We start from the raw sequence: 21,088 nt of genomic DNA on the forward strand, positions 1-21,088 counted from the left end.
CTATAGCTAGCATCATACTCAGTGGCGAAAAGCATTCCCTCTAAGATCAGGAACAAGACAAGGATGTCCATTCTCACCAGGTTTTTGTTTTTTTTTTTCTCACCAGTTTTATTCAACATAGTTTTGGAAATCCTAGCTACAATAATCAGAGAAGAAAAAGAAGTAATGGGAATCCAAATTGGAAAGTGAGCTCAACTGTCACTGTTTGCAGGTAGTGTGAGTGTGTACATAGAAGAGCCTAAAGATGCTACCAGAAAACTACTAGAGCTCATCAATGAATTTGGTAAAGTTGCAGGTTACAAAATTAACACACAGAAATCTGTTCCATTTCTACACACTAACAACGAAAGATCAGAAAGAGAAATTAAAGAAGCAATTCCATTTACCATTGCAACAAAAAGAATAACACACCTAGGAATAAACCTACCTAAGGAGATAAAAGACCTTTGGTCTGAAAACTATAAGATGCTGATGAAAGAAATCAAAGAAGACATAAACAGATGGAAAGATATACCATGTTTGTGGATTAGAAGAATCAATATTGTCAAAATAATTATATTACTTAAGGCAATCTACAGATTGAATGCAATCCCTGTCAAATTACCAATGGCATTTTTCACAGAACTAGAACAGAAAATCTCAAAATTTGTATGGAGATACAAAAGATCCTGAATGGCCAAAGCAATCTTGGAGGGGGAGAAAAAGAAAACAGAGTTGGTGGAATCAGGCTCCCTGAAGTCAGACTATACTCCAAAGCTAGTCATCAAAGCAGTATGATACTGGCAGAAAAATAGAAATATAAATCAATGGAACAGGATAGAAAACTCAGAAATAAGCCCAGCAACTTTAGTCAATTAATCTATGACAAAGGAGGCAGGACTACACAGTGTTCGAAAAGACAGCGTCTTCAACAAATGGAGCTGGGAAAACTGGACAACCACATGTAAAAAATGAAATTAGATCCTTCTTTAACTCCATATACAAAAATAAGCTCAAAATGGATTAAAGACCCAAATGTGAGACTGGACACTATAAAACTCTTAAGAGGAAAACATAGGCAGAACACTCTCTGACATAAATCACAGCAACATCGTTTTTGATCCATCTCCCAGAATAATGTAAATAAAAGCAAAAATAAACAAATGAGACCTACTTAAACTCAAAAACTTTTGCAAAGGGAATAAAATGAAGACAACCCACAGACTGGGAGAAAAAATACTTGCAAATCATGTAACTGATATGGGGTTAAGTCTCCAAAACTTAAGAGACAGCTTGACACTTAATAGCATCAAAACAAACAACCCACTCAAAAAATAGGCAGACGACCTGAACAGACATTTATCCAAAGAGGACAGATGTCTAATAGGCACATGAAAAGATGTTCAACATTGCTAGTTATTAGAGAAATGCAAACCAAAACTACAATGAGATACCACCTCACAGCAGCCAGAGTGGCTGTCATCAAAAACTCCACAAACAAGAAATGCTGGTGAGGGTGTGGAGAGAATTTAAATTGGTGAGAATGTAAATTCTCACTGTTGGTGACAACGTATATTGTATTGGTACAGCCACTATGGAGGTTCCTTACAAAACTAAAACAGAGCTACCGTATGACCCTGCAGTCCCACTCCTGGGCATATATCCCGAGAGAAAAACATGGGCTTAAAAGATAAATGCACCCCAGTGTTCACTGTGAGAGTTGGACTCTAAAGAAAGCTGAGTGCTGAAGAATTGATGCTTTTGAACTGTGGTGCTGGAGAAGACTCTTGAGGGTCCCTTGGACAGCAAGGAGATCCAACCAGTCCATCCTAAAGGAAATCAGTCCTGAGTATTCATTGGAAGGACTGATGCTGAAGCTGAAACTCCAATACTTTGGCCACCTGACTCAAAGAACTGACTCATTTGGAAAGACCCTGATGCTGGGAAAGATTGAAGGCGGGAGAAGGGGATAACAGAGGCTAAGATGGTTGGCTGGTATCACTGACTCAATTGACATGAATTTGAGAAGGCTCCAGGAGTTGGTGATGGACAGGGAAGCCTGGCGTGCTGCAATCCATGGGGTCGCAAAGAGTCAGACTCAACTGAAACTGAACTGAATTGAATGTTCACTGCAGCACTGTTTATAATAGCCAAGACAGGGAAGCAACCTAAAAGTCTATCTATAGAGGAATGGGCAAAGATATGGTACAAATATACAATTGAATGTTCAGTTCAGTTCAGTCACTCAGTCATGTCCGCCTCTGTGACCCCATGAACTGCAGCACGCCAGGCCTCCCTGTCCATCACCAACTCCCAGAGTTTATCCAAACTCATGTTCATTGAGTCAGTGATACCATCCAACCATCTCATCCTCTGTCATCACCCTCTCCTTCTGCCCTCAGTCTTTGCCAGCATCAGGGTCTTTTCAAATGAATCAGTTCTTTGCATCAGGTGGCCAAACTATTGGAGTTTCAGCTTTCAACATCAGTCCTTCCAATGAACACCCAGGACTGATCTCCTTTAGAATGGATTGGTTCTCCTTGCAGTCCAAGGGGCTCTCAACCACAGTTCAAAAGCATCAATTTTTTGGCGCTCAGCTTTCTTTATAGTCCAACTCGAATGTTACTCAGCCATTAAGAATGAAATAAGGCCATTTGCAGCAACATCACCTAGAATGTCATGTTGAGTAGAGTAAGTCAGAGAAGGAAATAAAATCAGTTCATTTGTCATAACAGAAACTCCTTCAGTCAGTAGTCACTTTTCAGATGTGACATGAATAATTGAGCAGCAGAGGAAGCCTTCCTCATTCCTGTGCCAGAACACTTTAAGGGGGTCACACCTTAAATAAACAGAAATTAGGAAGGAGACAAAATGCTAATTATGTTACCATTTTTGTTTTTGGTAACTCACATGACAGATCTTCTCATGGGTAAGGCATTCTACAAATCGAAACCAATGTAGCCATAAAACCTTTTCTTTAAAAAAAAATTAACATTGACATACTGAAAAATTATTTAAAAAACTGGATCCTAGTTTTCAAAAAAGAAAAATCGAGATCCATTAGAAAGTGTGATTTTTTTATTCATACATTACAAAAGCAAAGCTTCATTCACAATATGAACTACATACTAGATAGAGTTATTTCAGCATTAAACTGCTCTCTGGAATCCCTAAACAATATAGTGTGTTCTGCAACCATACTCAAGTTTTATATTTTACATACAAAATACGTTCTTTACATCAAAGTACATATTAATGAAACCACGTTCTAGAAATCATATATCCTCTAAGACTACTTAATGAAAAGTCCTTAGCAGGGAATTTTTTTTTAAATAATACATCCATTTGATAAATATTTTTGTAGAACTTAAATGAGTTTATCTCTGGACATTTTTTTAGGTAATATTCCCTTTGTCAAACAGTTCTGCAGATGAATGGCAAACACATTTCTAAAATGAGATAGCACTGGAAAATATCCAATTAAATTTTTTCAAAGTAATAGTCTAGCCTTTACTTGAGTTTCAAGAAGTTGTAGCTACATACTATATTAATAAAAATCTGAAATAAAATTATTCCCTGTTAATCTCATCACAGTTTCTTAAAAAAATATTAGTGGAGATAAATTATCTACCAACTTTAAAAATCTAAACTTATGTTCACTGAACAAAAATAAATTTAGTTTCAGAACATTGCCTGTTATCAGCAAAGTATTATAAATAGTGCATGTTAAACTTTTCTCAACTCATTTCTATAAAATATATGATTAAAAATAAAATGGGAGAAACATATTCAATACTTAATGGAAGATAATATCTTTCCAATACAGAATTTAATTCTCAAAAAATTTAAATAAAATCCTACATATTTTAAAAAATACAATACTAAAAAAGTTTCTAAGGTAGATTTGCTTCAAATACATTAGTGCATTTAGAATTAACTGTAGCTTTCAAGCATTGATACCTTTGGAATACAACTATGCTCTTTAATAAAGTCATAGTAATTTTAACATTATACATTCTAGTTTGAATTATGAAAAAATTATCGGAACTAAAATGCTCTTTCAAAGCATCTTTAATTGTCAGAAAAAAAGAAACCACATTTGTCACTATTTGGCCCAGAATATACAGTTAATAAACTGGTTTTAACATTAGAGTTCTTCCTTTTTGTTTAATGAAAACTTCCATTTCCTATTTTGTGGTATTGCTTTTATATGAAGAATACAATAGAAGAAAAAAATAAATGCAAAAGTGTCCAAATGACAGCACCCTGTTTCTGACAGTATATACATACGAGGGTCAAGTTACACATTTGGAAAAGGCTGCTCTAAAACTGATCCGAGGAGCAAGAGCTCCAAGCAACAGAGCAGAAGAGACTGCAGACTTGAGATTCACAGGCCTCAGGCTGACAGGAAGAGCTGTCTAGAGAAACTCCTCAGTGCTGCTCTTTCCACAGTGCAGTGGAGATTAGATTAAACCACAAGAACTCAATTTAATGGCTTTGTAGTATTTGGAAGAGAGGGCAAAAGATTCATTAACTTGGCACTTGGGGGTTTTTGTGGACAGATACCACCAATATTTCCCTTTCACTTACTTTAAGAGTACAAGTCCTTTTTAGTTAATGCTTAATAATTGAAATGTTTGCTTTAAGAAGCCAATTAATAACACTTTCAAGATTTGAACCAAATTAAAAACAAAACTTTTGCAAAGTACACAGAAACCAACAGTTAGTAACAATATATTTTATTGTTTGACCAAGCTGTCCTCAGAGTAAGCTAGTTATTACACAATATAAAAACAACAGCCTTCTATTCAAAATTATTCTAGATTTATATAGCAAGTTTTATTTTTGTAAACAAATAGGTTTAAATGCATTTTTATATCTATATCCTCTTCTACTAAGGCGATGATTCAGTTCACAGTTTTCATATAGTTTTCTTGCCATACATGAAAGACTGGTAAAACTGCAAATAATGTTATAACTTGAATTCACAGAAAATACCTTAAATGGCCAATTCTGAAGAGAACAGAATTTGTTGTGGACATATGTTCTCATTTTTGTAAATGCTACTTCACCATCACATTTTCCCAAGTGTTTCTATATCTACCTTTTCTTGAAAACTATGGGCAATAAATGGATAGCAGGCAGGAAAAGGGAACTTAAGGTTTTTTTTTTGGAAGGACCACATTTCCTAGGAATAAGATGGATGACTTCCACTGTACCTCTTTGGTCATCAAAGGAATGGAAGGAATAACATATTCTCAGCTTGGCTGTAAAACTCATTTGTAACATCAGAGTTAAGATTTAAATGAAAAATTCAAATTAAAAGAAAAAAAGGCATCTTCATAGATAACCCTCTGATATTTCTAGGGTTTCTCGAGTACTTACTGGTAGTTTTTTAAATAAATTACAATAAAAAGAATACAATGGAAAACTGCTATGTTTAAACTAGAAACTGAATAAGCAGGTATTTTAAATATTAAACTCCATTTTCAATTTACAGTCTTAAAGTTTCATTTCTTTTCAGAACTTTTACCTCATATTTTTATAACTTTAATTTTAAAGGAATTAAATGTTCTACATTTGCCCTTATGGAAAAAAGAAAGATTTACTACACTGATACTGCTTTACTATTACCAGTTGAAATTAAACTATTGATTCAACTAAGCTATGTTAACTAATTTTTAATTAAGGGCAATTTCAAAGGCAATTCCTCTACAAAACATTGAAATAAGTTGGAATAGATTTTGAAAGAGAAAGTAATTTATTCTACCATTTTGAAAGTATGGCAGAAATAACATCTAGCTGTAATTCAGATGTTGAAATACCAAGAGTATCCATCAGCCTTGACGTTTTTATGGACTGTAAATGTGAGAAATTTAAATAACCACTTGTAAGATTATGATTGCACTCAAATTCTCAAATGTCTAAATGAAAGGAAAAAAAATTAAAACACCAATGTGTCCAACTCTTCTAATACATAAATGACCCTGACGAGGCATCTATGAAAAAAAGAAAACAGACATTTTGTTTCCACTGTCAAACTTATACTCTATATGTATGGAACTTTAAATTAGCAGACACCTTATTAGGGATGACACGACCCCAGCCCTCCCCCGCAAAAAACAACAGTAAACTACAAAACACAAGAAGGCAAAGCAACGAAAGCATAGCGTGATTGTTTCAGTGTTGGTTATGCTGCCCTCTTGCAAAATGACAGGCAAAATCATACTTGTTTTTACATTTGCATCCACATATGTTACACTGAAAAGGATTTTCATACCCATGACATCCCATGTGAATAGTGTAAAGGATATTGTCGGCAAAGTACATGTCACAGTGCTGGCAGTGGTGGAGAAGCTGCGGGTCCTGGACTGGCAGGGTGGGGGCTGGAGTGCTCGGCTGGCTGTTTCCCATGCTCGGAGTACTCGTGTGGGCACTTGGTTCACTGCTCGGCCCTGCCACCGGACTGTAGTTCCTTTGACCGTGTGACGGCCGAGGCTCGGGGCTGGTGGGAGAGGAGCTCTGAGGAAGACTTGCTGACACAGCAGAAACTACTGCCTGGGCAGAGGGCTGCTGCATCATGAAGGGCTTCTCCTCGGCGCAGGGAACTACATCAGGGGATGCGGGATTTTGGTTTTCAGGTGGCAAACTGGACAGCTGTCCGGCTAGAGTTGAGAGCTGGTTTAAAGGGTTGTCGACCATGAGTTCTTGGGGGTCTCTTGGCAGGCCTCCAGTTGGTGTGGTTTTCGCCATACTTTCATAGGAGTCAGTTTGGATATTTGGGATTTCATGGGTAAAATCATTAAGGTAGTCTGGCTTCTGAACCACCATGGAAGGTGGGCTTAAGTTGATGAGTGCTCTTCTGCTATAGTTCAGGTTGCTAGTTTTCTTCTGTAAAACCCCCCACATTTTCTTGCTGCTTAAGGAAGACCTAGTACCTTTAATTGGTACCATTTTATGCTTGCGCCTTCGATGATGGGACAGGTTGCTTCGGTCACTGCAGCGGAAGGAACACAATTCACATTTGTATGGTTTTTCTCCTGTATGGGAACGCATGTGGGCTTCCAGATGACGCTCATAGGCAGATGCAAATGGACACAAGTGACATCGATGAGGTTTCTCACCTGTTTAAAAAGAAAAATGGGAGAGAAACTGCAGGAGTAGCTCATTTATGAAAAATTTCATATTTTGTCCATTCATTATTTAGAAACTGATCAAAAATAAAATGCTTTTCGGAAATACACACATGCACAAAATATTATTAAAATCTGTTAAGAAAGCTGCATACAACAATCTTCATACTATACTGACTAGTGGAATATATTCCTTTCACAGAAGGGATGGCTAAGGTGACGTCTAAGGGTTAGCAGTGTCGCCTGCAATTGTACAGAAACCTCCTCCCTAGTCTGCAATGGCAATGGACTTAGACAGGATACAGATAAAAACATTTATCACTTCATTCTGCCTTAAGCATTAAGCTGGCCAATGTGAAAAGCTGACAGATACTGAGTTTAGACCACGAAGGAAGATAGCTGAGGAAGGGGAAGCTTACAAGGGGTCTTCCTTCCTTGTATGCTGTCATGCTATTGCTTTGTAAAACTGGATTCACTTCTCCATTTACTCAAACCTTACATCAATCTTCATTTTCAAACAATCACAACTATTTATATATAAGACAGATCAACCTGCCTCCTCGGCCCCTCTCCAGCCCCTTCTCCGTTACCTGTGTGAATTCTAATGTGTTCAATGAGCCGGGCGGTGCCTTTGCTGGCATAGTTGCAGTACCGACACTTGAGCTTTCCATCAAAGGTCCTTTCAAACCCGTCTACTAACATTCCTGAGTTTTCATCCAGGGAAACTTCAACAGATGGGTGATCAAGTCCATTTTGATCACCATCTGTTCCAGCTACAAACAAAGTATAGCAAAAGAAATTATGCATCTCAGCATCAACTCAATTTAGCAATTTAGTATTGAGTGGTAGAAAATCTTTCATAAACTGACAGGTCGCTTAGCATAAAAGTTAAATTCACAAAAATCACAGTCTTTCTGAACTGACATTAATTCCATACAAAAGCAGCATTATATGAGGGGGATCTCAAATCATTAACACATATCAGTGTTCAACATGCTTTTGAGGAAGAGAACAGGGCATTACCTTTATCTGACAGGTAAGGAGAAAGAGGGGAGTAAACAGTGATGGCAAATACATGTTTAAGATTCTAGCCACTTCTACAAATACAATGGGCCGTCATGATCATCTTCCCAAATCCTAGTCTATTTAATCTAGAGTAATTCATGTTGAGTTTTGTAGTTCCACTCAGCTTACATGTATGTTCTAGACCCTGGGTTGCATTTAGGACCTTAAAATTCTAATTAAGCACATAAAGGGAAATATTGTACCTGATATCTCTGGATGTAATAACCTGGAAGAATTTCAGTTAAGAGATGTTGGGCTGTTCAATTTTAATCAACTACTTTGTATAGGTAAACTGAAGGAGCAAGTGCTCAGGTCTGGAAAACCAGCAGATGGTGGGGACTACAACCCTGCTCTCTCGAATCTGAGTCCAGGAATTGTACACTAGAGCATTAAGATGGAGTGTCTATTCCTCCAGTTTCATGGGAAAAGCACTTCTACACCATCTTCAAGAGGTAGCCATGGATGTATGGGCAGTTTGAGCCCTCTGCTCTACGGTTTCCTCCATCCCTCACCAGGAGGAGAGAAGGGACTTTGCTGGTTGGTGCAAGTCCAAAATCCAGTGGGTCCATTGCACTGGACGGACAACCAGGCTCAGTGTCCCCCTTTCTCCCATTGCTCTTCTAAAGCAGTGACTTCCAAAATTTTACATGCATACGGAATCACTTGGAGAGTTTATTAAAATATAGCTGTTGATTCAGTAGATCTGGGGTGGGGCCTGACAGTTTGCACTTCTCGCCAGTTCCCAGGTGATGCCTGTCTCTGCTGTTGCTGGTCCCTGAATTACAAAGCCCTAGGCCATCTAGGTCAAAGGTTAGCATACTTTTTCCACAAGGGTCAGATAGCAAATATTTCAGGCTGTGGGCCACAAAGTCTCTCACAGTTACTTGACTCTGCTGCTATAACTCAAAAACAGCTATAGAAAATAGGTCAGCAAGCATGGCTATGTTTCAGTAAAACTTTATGGATGCTGAAGTTTGAATTTCGTGTTAATTTTCATGTGTCATGACATTATTTTTCTTTTTCCTATCAACCATTTACAAATGTAGAAACCACTCTTAGCAACCACACCAGCAGTCCAGAGGGGGCCCACAGGCTGCAGTTTGCTGCCTCCTGAGCGAGGGTTAGGAAGAGACCCCAGTCTTCGTGTGGGAGCAAACCCGCTGGTCTCTCTGTAGGGCAGGTAGGACAGGTTCAAGTAGTCACTGCTTTCTCTCTTCTAGTTTCACCTCCTAGGTGAGCACACATGGTGGGCCCTCTCTTCATTTTAAGAGAAGAAACAGAAGCCTCTATTTTGTCTCAGGTCTAATACAAATTTCCTAATGGCCAAAGGCCTTGTGTAATGAAGATGGACCCCCTTTGGGCTCCTTGTGCCCACTGTTAGCTAATGGAACCTGGAGAATGGGAAGGAAATTTAGAATCCCCAACTTTTGCACAAGAGAGAACGCATCTCTGGATCCCAGGGTAAGCTCTGGGGAGGGGGCTTCCTCTCCCTCAGCAAAACCTGACCTGTTTAAAGAAGGGGGGGAAAAAAACTGCCCATCTTTCTATGAAAAACAGAATGATTCACATTAGCAAGCAATAGTGGCTTCATACTATGGATAACAACACATAAACATCACATGTATAAAAAATGAATTATTTAATGGTATTAAGAGGAATCTACCTCCCTGAAGAGCCTCTGCTTCTTTGTCCCCACTAACTGATCCAGAAATCATGTTGACATGATGGGTCTGCTGAGTTAGGTATTCCTGGAAATCTTTCACAAAGTCCAAAGGCTCCGGTTTCTTCTCACCCATCTTTGTGTTTGATATATATATATATGTATATATATATAAATGTTTCTGGAGTTTACAGTTCGTTATACCTATGGGGGGAAAATAAAATAATTTTACACTATTTAGGGAGATGCAGTATGTATCAAAACAACAACACTGACGAAGATTATTATGGGCCAGGTACTACAAAGCAAGAGAACACAGTCCCTGCTTTTAAATATCTTATAATCTTCCTAGTGAACTAAAGAAGACATACAAAAAACAGTCAACAATTCATATATTTAATATTTAAATAAACTGGGATTCAAACTTAGTTTGAATGGATGGAAAGAAATTACAAAAAGAAAAATCCAGATGAAAGAAATCAGCATATCAGCAGGGATTATCACTGAAGGAGACAGTAGAGAAACCAAGTGGCTCAAACGGGGCTGGTGGAGAGAATTTCTGGATGATGTCCATGGTGCACGCCTGCACTGGCCAGTACAGGTGCTACTAGCCACATGTAGCTACTGAGTGCTCAAATGCGGCTAATACAAATGACTTGAGTTTTGTTTAATTTAAAAGTGAAATAGCTGTATGTGGCTAGTGACTACCATATCAAACAGCAAAGGGTCTTAAAACAACATTCTCTCATGAATGAGAACTCTAGAAGTAGGTGATCTAGAACAGTGGTGGCAAACTTCTGAAAAGGGCCAGATAGGAAATATTTTAGCCTGTGACTGTGACTATAGCTAAAAGCAGCCACAGACAATACATAAAGGAATAAATGTGCTCATGTTCTAAGTTCAGTTCAGTCATTCAGTCGTGTCCAACTCTTTGCGATCCCATGAACCAAAGCAAGTCAGGCCTCCCTGTTCATCACCAACTCCCGGAGTCCACCCAAACCCATGTCCATCGAGTCGGTGATGGCATCCAACCATCTTATCCTGTCGTCCCCTTCTCCTCCTGCCCTCAATCTTTCCCAGCATCAGGGTCCAAGCAGGCACAGAGCCAGGTTTGGCCTATGGGCTGAAATTTCGTGACCCCTACCCTAGAAACCCAAATCACCACCTCTACCACACTCACCATCCTACTCATTCTGAGAATAAGAAAAAAATTTTTTACAGAAAAGAAAAAAATTTTTTACAGAAAAGAAAAAAATACCTGATGCTAACAGAGAGAAACTCTCATGTCAGATTTTGCAATCATAAACTAAAACTGGTCTTCACACAAGTGTATGGCCCAAACTCACAAATCAAATAACCAAAAAGTTTTCTAGTAAAAACAAGCTGAGGAAGTCTAGCACCTAGGAGACAACAAGTCTATCCTTCCAATAAATACATATTTATGCACATGTTCTTAAATATACCTTAGGCTAAAAGTTTCTTTTCCTAAACCCCAACTACTTAATGAGTAATCTACTATCTAAGAAAGTTATCTTTGACAGCCAGTAGTAGGCATCTAAAGCTAAAGATCAGTCACGTCTCAGTATATATGCTTAACTTTTTCTCAAAGCATAGCACATACACACAAAAGCGCAGCAGTCCTAAGGATAGAGGCTTGATGAATTGTCACAAAATGAACACATCCATGAAATCAACACTAATGTCAAGAAACAGAAGGCTACCAGCATGCCAGGAGCCCCACCATGCACCCTTCCAACACGAATGCCCCTGTGCACCACCAAGGGCCCCACATCCCTGACAGCTGAAACTGCTGGGCTGAAGGGTATGCATATATTCAGCTTCAGATGATGCCAGATAGTTTTTCAAAGTGAGTATACCAATCTGTACTCCCATCAGTGTGGAACAAGAGTTTTATTGCCACACACCCTCACCAACACTCAGGAACTTTTTTGCCTTTTTCATTTTAGCCATCTTGATGCGTGTATGGTGGTATTGCACTGGTTTTAATTTGTATGACTTGATAATTAATTAAGCTGTGTACTTGTTATGTTAACTTCCCGCTTACATAACCTCTATTTCATACCCAATGAAGCATCTGTTCAAGTCTTTTGTTCATTTCTCTATTAGGCTGTCCATCTAATTAATATGTGAGAGTTCTTCACAATATTCTGGATGTGACTTCTTTGTTGTGCTGTGCTTAGTCACTCAGACGTGTCCAACTCTTTGCGACCCCATGGACTGTAGCCCACCAGGCTCCTTTGTCCATCGGGATTCTCCAGGCAAGAATACTGGAGCGGGTTGTCATGCCCTCCTCCAGGGGATCTTCCCAACTTAGGGATCGAACCCATGTCTCCTGCATTGCAGGTGGATTCTTCACCAACTGAGCCACCAGGGAAGCCCTTTATTAGACATGTATATCTTGAGTACTTCTCACACTCTGGTGGTTCACCTTTTCACTTTCTTAATGGTAACTTTTGATGAACAGAAGTTCTTAATATAGTCCAATTTACCCATCCTCCCCCTACTTTTACATTTATAGTTGCTGGTATCCTTGCCTATATTTTACATGAAGATGTTCTCCTGTATTTTCTTGTGAAATTTTTATTATGTTTTTACCTTTCATATTTTTATCTGGAATTGAGCTTTGTGTATTGTAAAGTTATGAGTCAAAATACACTTTTTCTCCCCATGGAGATATCCAACTGTCCGAGCAACATGCATCTGATAGACCAGCCTTTCTCCGCCAGCCTCTTTTCTCACCTTTCTAAAACAGATGATACACGAGATGCTATTCCTGGATTCTTCATTCTGTTCCATTGGCCTATTTTTGTCTCTCCTCACACTACCATCACACAGTCTCAGTAATAAAAATCTTAATATCTCAGTAATTTAAGTCCATCAGTTGTTTTTCTTCTTAAAGAATATTTGGACCACTCTGGGTTCTTTTCTTTATGGTCTGAGTCAGCACCCTTTTCAGCCTAAGTTTTTCTGTGGAAGAATTGCAGCTTTGAAGAAATGAGATAAAAGCACATTTTCCAATTAACAAAAGTGTGATCAACTTTTAAAAAAATATATTTATTTATTTGGCTACTTTGGGTCTTAGTTGCGGTGTGCAGGGTCTTTAGTTGCGACATGTGGGATCTAGCTCCCTGCTGCTGCTGCTGCTAAGTCACTTCAGTCGTGGACCAGGGATCAAATCCTGGCCCCCTGCATTGGCAGCATGGAGTCTTACCCACTGGACCACCAGGGAGGTCCCAAAAAACTTGACCAACGTTTTGAAAACAAAAAGTTCTATTTTAATTAACTTTAACTAGAAATCTACTAGAAACAGACTACCTTGACTGTGTTGCTACTATAGATTGTGTTATACAACAATTAGTTTTCATTCCAATCCCAAAGAATGCTCAAACTACCGCACAATTGCACTCATCTCACACGCTAGTAAAGTAATGCTCAAAATTCTCCAAGCCAGGCTTCAGCAATATGTGAACCGTGAACTTCCAGATGGTCAAGCTGGTTTTAGAAAAGGCAGAGGAACCAAAGATCAAATTGCCAACATCCGCTGGATCATCAAAAAAGCAAGAGAGTTCCAGAAAAACATCTATTTCTGCTTTATTGACTATGCGAAAGCCTTTGACTGTGTGGATCACAACAAACTGTGGAAAATTCTGAAAGAGATGGGAATACCAGACCACCTGACCTGCCTCTTGAGAAACCTGTATGCAGGTCAGGAAGCAACAGTTAGAACTAGACATGGAACAGACTGGTTCCAAATAGGAAAAGGAGTACATCAAGGCTGTATACTGTCACCCTGCTTATTTAACTTATATGCAGAGTACATCATGAGAAACGCTGGGCTGGAGGAAGCACAAGCTGGAATCAAGATTGCTGGGAGAAATATCAATAACCTCAGATGTGCAGATGACACCACCCTTATGGGAGAAAGAACAACTAAAGAGCCTCTTGATGAAAAGTGAAAGAGAGAGTGAAAAAAGTTGGCTTAAAGCTCAGCATTCAGAAAACTCAGTTCATGGCATCCAGTCCCATCACTTCATGGCAAATACATGGGGAAACAGTGGAAACAGTGGCTGATTTTGTTTTTCTGGGCTCCAAAATCACTGCAGATGGTGACTGCAGCCATGAAATTAAAAGATACTTACTCCTTGGAAGGAAAGTTATGACCAACCTAGGTAGCATATTAAAAAGCAGAGACATTTCTTTGCCAACATAGGTCTGTCTGGTCAAGGCTATGGTTTTTCTAGTGGTCATGTATGGATGTGAGAGTTGGACTCTAAAGAATTGATGCTTTTCAACTGTGGTGTTGGAGAAGACTCTTGAGAGCCCCTTGGTCTGCAAGGAGATCCACCCAGTCCATCCTAAAGGAGATCAGTCCTGGGTGTTCACTGGAAGGACTGAGGTTGAAGCTCAAACTCCAATACTTTGGCCACTTGATGTGAAGAGCTGACCCATCTGAAAAGACCCTAATGCTGGGAGGGATTGAGGGCAGGAGGAGAAGGGGACGACAGAGGATGAGATGGTTGGATGGCATCACCAACACAATGGACATGGGTTTGGGTGGACTCCGGGAGTTGGTGATGGATAGGGAGGCCTGGCCTGCTGTGGTTCATAGGGTCGCAAAGAGTCAGACATGACTGACCGACTGAACTGAACTGAGGAACCAATAAGAACACGGGGGCTCATCTGGTTTCCCTTGTTCACTGGCCCCAGACCGATACATTTTATTTTTATCTTTCTTGCCTTCCTCTCTCCTAACATTTAATTTGTTCTTTATTCCAGAAACATTCAGCTAAGTAAGAACCTACAGGTGACCAAATCCTCACTTTTCTTAAGGCAACATGTTTGAATAGTTTCTTTGCTCCTTTTTTAGAAGATGCCTAGGGGTCATTATTATTAGTCTCTTTTCACCGTGTTCTACAAAGTTGAGGCTACTGAAAGTCGGTCCTCTGGAAGAACAGAATATTATTGTGGTATTAGGTTAAACCTACCACCTTAAAGACTCTGAACAGGGTCTTCTCTAGCCTTAGTTTCCTATTTTGTAAAATGAGATAACAGTACCAATTTGCAGTATTGTTTTAAGTTTTACAAGTAAGTATAAGTATCTTGCAAGATGTGCAGTTTATGTTTTCAGACAATAGCAGCTATTTCTGCAGCCAAAAATGGTTATACCTTAGATTAAGAAATTCCCCATTGTCCAAAATTCCAAGTGTCTTATGTTACCATTTTACATATCTCGTCTGTGGTTACAATGAAACAAACATGGTCCACTTTTCTCCATTATTCATATATTCCAATTTGCAATTTCCCAAATCAATTTACAATTTCCCAAACTCATCTCTTCTTATTTTCCTCTTTTAGGCCACCTCTTTAAGTCACTTGCTTTAATCTGGCTCAGCTTTCTCAATCTTAAGGATTACTGCTGGCTTCTAAACAAGTTTGTTTCCGTTGTTTTCTCATCGATCTGTCAACCTGAACTGCTTCTCTATGTTTCCTTATCATTGTATTAGTATTTATGACCACACTTGATTCTGCTGATTATTTTTCCTTTAAAATCTGCCCTTTGCTTAGGAAAAAAAAAAAAGTTGGCCAATCAGCTACAGTGAAAATGATCATCAAGAATAAGATTTAAAATAATAATAATAATCTGTAATAGGGACTTCCCTGGCGGTCCAGTGGTTAAAACTCCACACTTCCACGGCAGGGGGCATGGGTTGGATCCCTGATTAGGCAACTAAGGTTCTTCAGGCTGCACAGTGCAGCCAAAAAAATAAAAATATAAGAAGATGGACAGGGAAGCCTGGTGTGCTGCAGTCCATGGGGTTGCAAAGAACTATACATGACTGAGTGAATGAACTCTTAAGAAGATTGTATCTCAATAAATTTGAAAACCACACCTCAAAATATACAGGGATAGGGAGAAACATAAAAATATACATAAAAAGGTAAGAAATAATAGCAGATAAAGATGCAGAATGAGTTCCAAAATGATAGAGAAAAATAAAGAGAAATGCTTTTTAAAGAAATGACCAAGAAATTTCCAGGATTAAAGATTTCTTTCATTTCAGTCTTAAAGGGAGCATAGAGTGCAAAATATAACATGTACTAAAATAACACTTAGACACATTATTGTGAAATTTTAAAACCTCAAAGACAAAGGGAGTAATAGGAAACTTTCTAGTGAGAAAAGACTGCCAACCCACATAGAAAAACAGATATAGTAGCAGCACTGGATACAAAGAAACAACAAACTTCCTCAAGCTGCTAAAGGCTCACTTCTGAAAATCTACATCACAACTAAGGGAGAAAATTTAGATGCATACCCTCTAGAATTAAGAACGCAAGAATGCTTGCTATTACTACTGCCATTCAACACAGGTAAAAGCCCCTCACAATATAAAAAGGAAAAAAGTACTAAAACGTATAAGGACTGGGAGATACCCCTCCCCCCACCCCAAAAAAGAAAAGAATAAGATCTGGGAAATTGTTTTTTAAAATATAAAAGCTGTTAAGGCCCTACAGATTGTGTTCTAATTATAAAGGCTGTAGTTTAGAAAGAAATCCTGGTGTTTCCTGTCAACTTAGCATCACTTCTTGCCAATCACTTCACATAAAAACCAATGTTTCCACTGCAAAGTATCTGAACATACTTCTTCAACAAGCAAGATAAATTACACCAAATCCTGATTAGAAAGCCTAACACTGCTAAGGTACACACCACAAGGCAGGAGGAAAAATGCACGAGACTGCAGGGAAAAATGCAGGACATTTTTATGCATGCATCTCAAGTTTTAAGAACACAAATGAACCTAATCACAGAGGATGGCTGGCATATTCTGACAGTCCAGGCTATTATCACATTGTCACATTACAAATTTCACTGTGTTCCCCGCCATAAATTTGATTTTGAATCAAAATGCACGATGGACTTAAAAAAACAACCACAAAGGATGCCAGTGAAAAAAGGGAAGACAACATTGGTCAAGAAGCAACAGTAAGACCTGGACATGGAACAACAGACTGGTTCCAAATCAGGAAAGAAGTCAAGGCTGTATATTATCACCCTGCTTATTCAACTTATATGCAGAGTACATCATTAGAAATGCTGGACTGGAGGAAGCACAAGCTGGAATCAAGATTGCCGGGAGAAATATCAATAACCTCAGATATGTAGATGACAGCACCCTTATGGCAGAAAGCGAAGAACTAAAGAGCCTCTTGATGAAAGTGAAAGAGAAGAGTGAAAAAGTTGGCTTAAAATTCAACATTCAGAAAACTAAGATCATGGCATCTGGTCCCATCACTTCATGGCCAATAGATGGGGAAACAATGGAAACAGTAAGAAACTTAATTTTGGGGGGCTCCAAAATCACTGCAGATGGTGACTGCAGCCATGAAATTAAAAGACACTTGCTCGGTGGAAGAAAAGTTATGACCAACCTAGAAAGTATATTAAAAAGCAGAGACATTACTTTGCCAACAAAGGTCTGTCTAGTCAAAGCTATGGTTTTTCCAGTAGTCATGTATGGATGTGAGAGTTGGACTACAAAGAAAGCTGAGCGCCGAAGAACTGATGCTTTTGAACTGTAGTGCTGGAGAAGACTCTTGAGAGTCCCTTGGACTGCAAGGAGATCCAACCAGTCCATCCTAAAGGAGATCAACCCTGGGTGTTCACTGGAAGGACTGATGCTGAAGCTGAAAAACTCCAATACTTTGGCTACCTGATGTGAGGAACTGATTCATTTGAAAAGACCCTGATGCTGGGAAAGATTAAAGGCAGGAGGAGAATGGGATGACAGAGGATGAGATGGTTGGATGGCATCACTGACTCAATGGACATGAGTTTGAGTAAACTCCGGGAGTTGGTGATGGACAGGGAGGCCTGGCTTGCTGAGGTTCATTGGGTCTCAAAGAGTCAGACACAACTGAGTGACTGAACTGAACATTGTAAACTTGAGAGAAACTCTATACTTAAAAATTTTAAATATATCGATATGGTTTATAACCACAGACATCCTGCAATGATTTAAAAATTGTCATTCCATCCCTAAGCAATTTTGCGCCCACTTGACCTACATCACCTCCTCCCACACAGACCTGCAAGACTCCTCCCCGACTGCAGACTTGCAAGCCCTTGCAGGGGTCTAGTCTATAAAACAAGCAAGTATATATGAGAGATTCCTAAATCCGAATAGAGTCTACAGTTGAAAACCGAGCTTTCTCCATCTCAAGTCAGTAGTTCTAATACAATAATTAGAAAAAGAACAATAATTCTGAAACTACAGAAGAGTTCCTGATATGGAGGGGGAAAAAAATTAAGGGTTTTTGTATCCAAACCATCTTCCTATCTTTAGATAGCTCGTCAGTCTCAGGACGGAATGTTTAATCTAAGAACTCCATAAATTAACTAGTATCTAGAGATGCAGCTAAGACAGTGATAAATTTTAAAACTTTTGCAAATGTTAACATAAAAATCTACTTTCAGAATCAGCAAACTATAATGTCCTTATTATCATTTCCTATGATACAGCAAAATTCTGAGTCCTCCCTGTGATCCCTCTGATTAAAGTTAAGCTGGCATGGTATTCCACGGGTTCTAGATACATGTCTATACAGAAATTAACTAGAATGCACTTAAATTATTTTTATGCCAACAGCCCTCCCCAACTATCCATTCAAAACTTACAAATAAGGTTCTTACAAAACAACCAGAAATTACCCACGCTAGTGAAAGAAAGAAGCATCTGAGAAATAAGTTTTGATATCCCAAAAGAACACAAAAACCTGTTTAAGCAGGTAACTTAAACTTTTCTCTGACCTTCTCTGGGTCCTGATATTCAAGTCCTCTGATCTTCTTCAGTGTCACACTAAGAAAGGGAAGTTGCTCATCAATACACCCACAAACCCTCTTAACTAGGAGCTAACAATTTAAAACAGAGGCATCATGATGCAAATTAGAAGACAATCAAAAGAAAGAGAGGTAATATGAGAACCAGAAGGAGCTCTTTAACCTACCTTCCTCCCAAACTCTATTTTTTTAATAAGTTACAGGAGGTTTTGAGAATATGATTAGGCAGCAGTAGGATCTATTTTATTTTATCTACATCAAGTAGTCGACTTAGCAACTAACTTCCTTGTACAATAACTTAATTTGGGGTTTAGACAGCCTATATACACACAGTGACTGCAGTTCAATGAATGTATATATACTTTTATACTTTAACAATTATGGTCCTGATTACTCTGCCATAGAATACATAACGCTTCCTTTGTACAGAGAACATGAAACTTCAGAAAGAATTACATAACTGTCAAAAAAGCAAGTTCTTCAAAGGCAAAAGGCACATGATGAGGCTTTGAGAAATCATAAAACATAATATAAAACATAAATAAAAACACGTTGGAAGAAATAAAGATGTATGCAATCTAACCTTTTCACCCCAAATCAGTTCCTCCTTTTTCTTGCCACTCCAACATTGATGAAATGTAAAGTAATCGAAATTTACTCTGGAGACACACCAAGAGACTCCCAAAGGCCATGGAGGGAATTTCAACTAAAATTGAAAAGCCATACAGAGTTCCGCAAAGAAAAACAGACCACAGATAAAAAATTAACATCCACAGGTTTAATAAGCTAATAAAATAACGTGCCAGTTTTACTAGTACCAGAAAACTAAGCTGGAAGATAAAGACCAAAGCAGCAGCTTCATTTCAGCAAAAGCTCCAACTAATCAACAAAGAGTGACATGCATCAGTGTGACTATCGTTTTTTTCCCCCGCTGGTCGATTTCTTAAGATTTCACATTTTGGGCAAAAATTTTGTCTTTCTAAATTAAATTATTTATTTCACTTGTTCACAGTACACTTCCAAAAGGCTCAGGCTTAGTACTGCCGAACAGCTGTAACTGCCTGAAAACGAGGTACTAGCGTAGCCCCACAGGGAAACATTTGCGGCAAAAGGTTTAAAAGAACAAACCCACCAGGCACGCCTAATAACGACATATCTGATCCCCATCTTTACTGTCCTCTCTGTCGCAACTCAAAACACTTCGGGTTTCCTTGGGAAACTCTTGGGATCCCAGGAGGCAAAAAAACACCAAACACCTCAATTCTCTGTAACGAACTCCCAAGATTATATTAACATACCGTCGTGTTAAATGCACAACATAAATCAAAACTAAAGGGAATCTGTAAAACTGTTAGCTCAGATGTTTAAACAGTCATTCTAAAGAAGTCATGTGTCTTCCAAACTTAAGTTCTTCAGAGCTCACAACTTAAAAGGCCTGTATTTCTTTTCCCCACTGGTCGAACCTCTTCGGACCTAAACAGCACACTGAGGGGCCACTAACTGACTGGGCCGCTCGGTTAGGGGCAGCCGGAACCGGTTTAACTTCACTTTAGATTCAGTTACCGAGCACTTAGGAGGTGTATGGCTTGGCTACTTCCACTTCGGCCAGTTAAGATTTAAATCCTGCACGAACCTCAACAGTTCTTTGTTGCAAAATCCTCCCTACATCTCACATCTCCCCCCAAGTAGAGGGAGTGCTCTCAAGCAGTAGAAAAGGATCAAGACCGGACTGTCTGATAAAAGACGGGAGGTTTTTAAAGTCCTCCCAACCTGCAGCCCGCAACTGGCGTCGGGGCGGCATCCTCACCAGGATTCGGATCGCCTAGGAGACCGGCGCCTCAGCGGAGACCCCGGGCCCAGGGACCTAGTGATGACGCGAACCTCGGGGCGCGCCCCCCCGCACTCGCGACCACCTGTCAGAGCGAGAGAGGCTACTCCCTACCCCGGAGCCTCCAAACCCCCAACTGACGGCGACCCCACCGCAGACACCGCTCCCTCGGAGCTCCGGAGGCCCAGACACCGCACCCTCCGCGCTCCTGTCAGGAAGGTCGCGGGCGCGACCCGAACGACCGACCGACCAACCACGCCCGCCCCTCCGCTGGGGCTGAGTCCCGGGCGGAGTAAGCCGGCCCGTCGCGAGCACCCGGCTCTCTCCCCTCGCCGCTCCTCCTTAACCGCTCTGCCCAGCCCTGTCACTGCCGTCCGAGCCGACGACCAGCTACTTACCGCCTGACAGTCGCACCGAGGAACCCCCACCGCCTTGTTCAATGCCGCTGCCGTTGCCGTTGCCCCCGCCGTCTTCGTCACCGCCGCCGCCATGTTTGTTGTGTCTCCGGTTCCCTTCCCGCCCCACTGCCTTGCCCAACTCTCGCGTTAGCAGAGCGAAAA

At 39.7% G+C, this 21,088-nt stretch overlaps 1 protein-coding gene across 2 annotated transcripts; it reads right to left on the minus strand.

Annotated features, from left to right (window-relative positions):
- Nucleotides 1-3,039: 3,039 nt before the first annotated feature.
- Nucleotides 3,040-21,063, minus strand: IKZF5 (IKAROS family zinc finger 5). Of its 2 annotated transcripts, XM_043925690.1 has the most exons (4): nucleotides 20,927-21,063; nucleotides 9,841-10,041; nucleotides 7,703-7,885; nucleotides 3,040-7,103 (listed from the first exon to the last, which is right to left on the minus strand). In XM_043925690.1, exons 2-4 carry the CDS (start codon nucleotides 9,971-9,973, stop codon nucleotides 6,160-6,162), a joined length of 1,260 nt encoding a protein of 419 aa, XP_043781625.1. In that variant the 5' UTR covers nucleotides 9,974-10,041; nucleotides 20,927-21,063; the 3' UTR covers nucleotides 3,040-6,159. The 2 variants fall into 2 exon arrangements, with proteins under 2 accessions (XP_043781625.1, XP_043781626.1); XM_043925691.1 differs by lacking the exon at nucleotides 9,841-10,041 and having other exon boundaries at nucleotides 20,927-21,036.
- Nucleotides 21,064-21,088: the final 25 nt, after the last annotated feature.

Source organism: Cervus elaphus, chromosome 15, assembly GCF_910594005.1.
Source record: "Cervus elaphus chromosome 15, mCerEla1.1, whole genome shotgun sequence".
In the NCBI taxonomy this organism is placed as follows: domain Eukaryota; kingdom Metazoa; phylum Chordata; class Mammalia; order Artiodactyla; family Cervidae; genus Cervus; species Cervus elaphus.

What these genes read in the sequence shown, in the direction of transcription:
- IKZF5 (XM_043925690.1), bottom strand. Translation starts at nt 9,973, where the DNA reads ATGGGTGAGAAGAAACCGGAGCCTTTGGACTTTGTGAAAGATTTCCAG. An exon ending in AGCAGAGGCTCTTCAGGGAG is followed by an intron (nt 7,886 to 9,840) that starts GTAGATTCCTCT and finishes CTTTGTTTGTAG; the next exon opens with CTGGAACAGATGGTGATCAA. An exon ending in ACACATTAGAATTCACACAG is followed by an intron (nt 7,104 to 7,702) that starts GTAACGGAGAAG and finishes CTTTTTAAACAG; the next exon opens with GTGAGAAACCTCATCGATGT.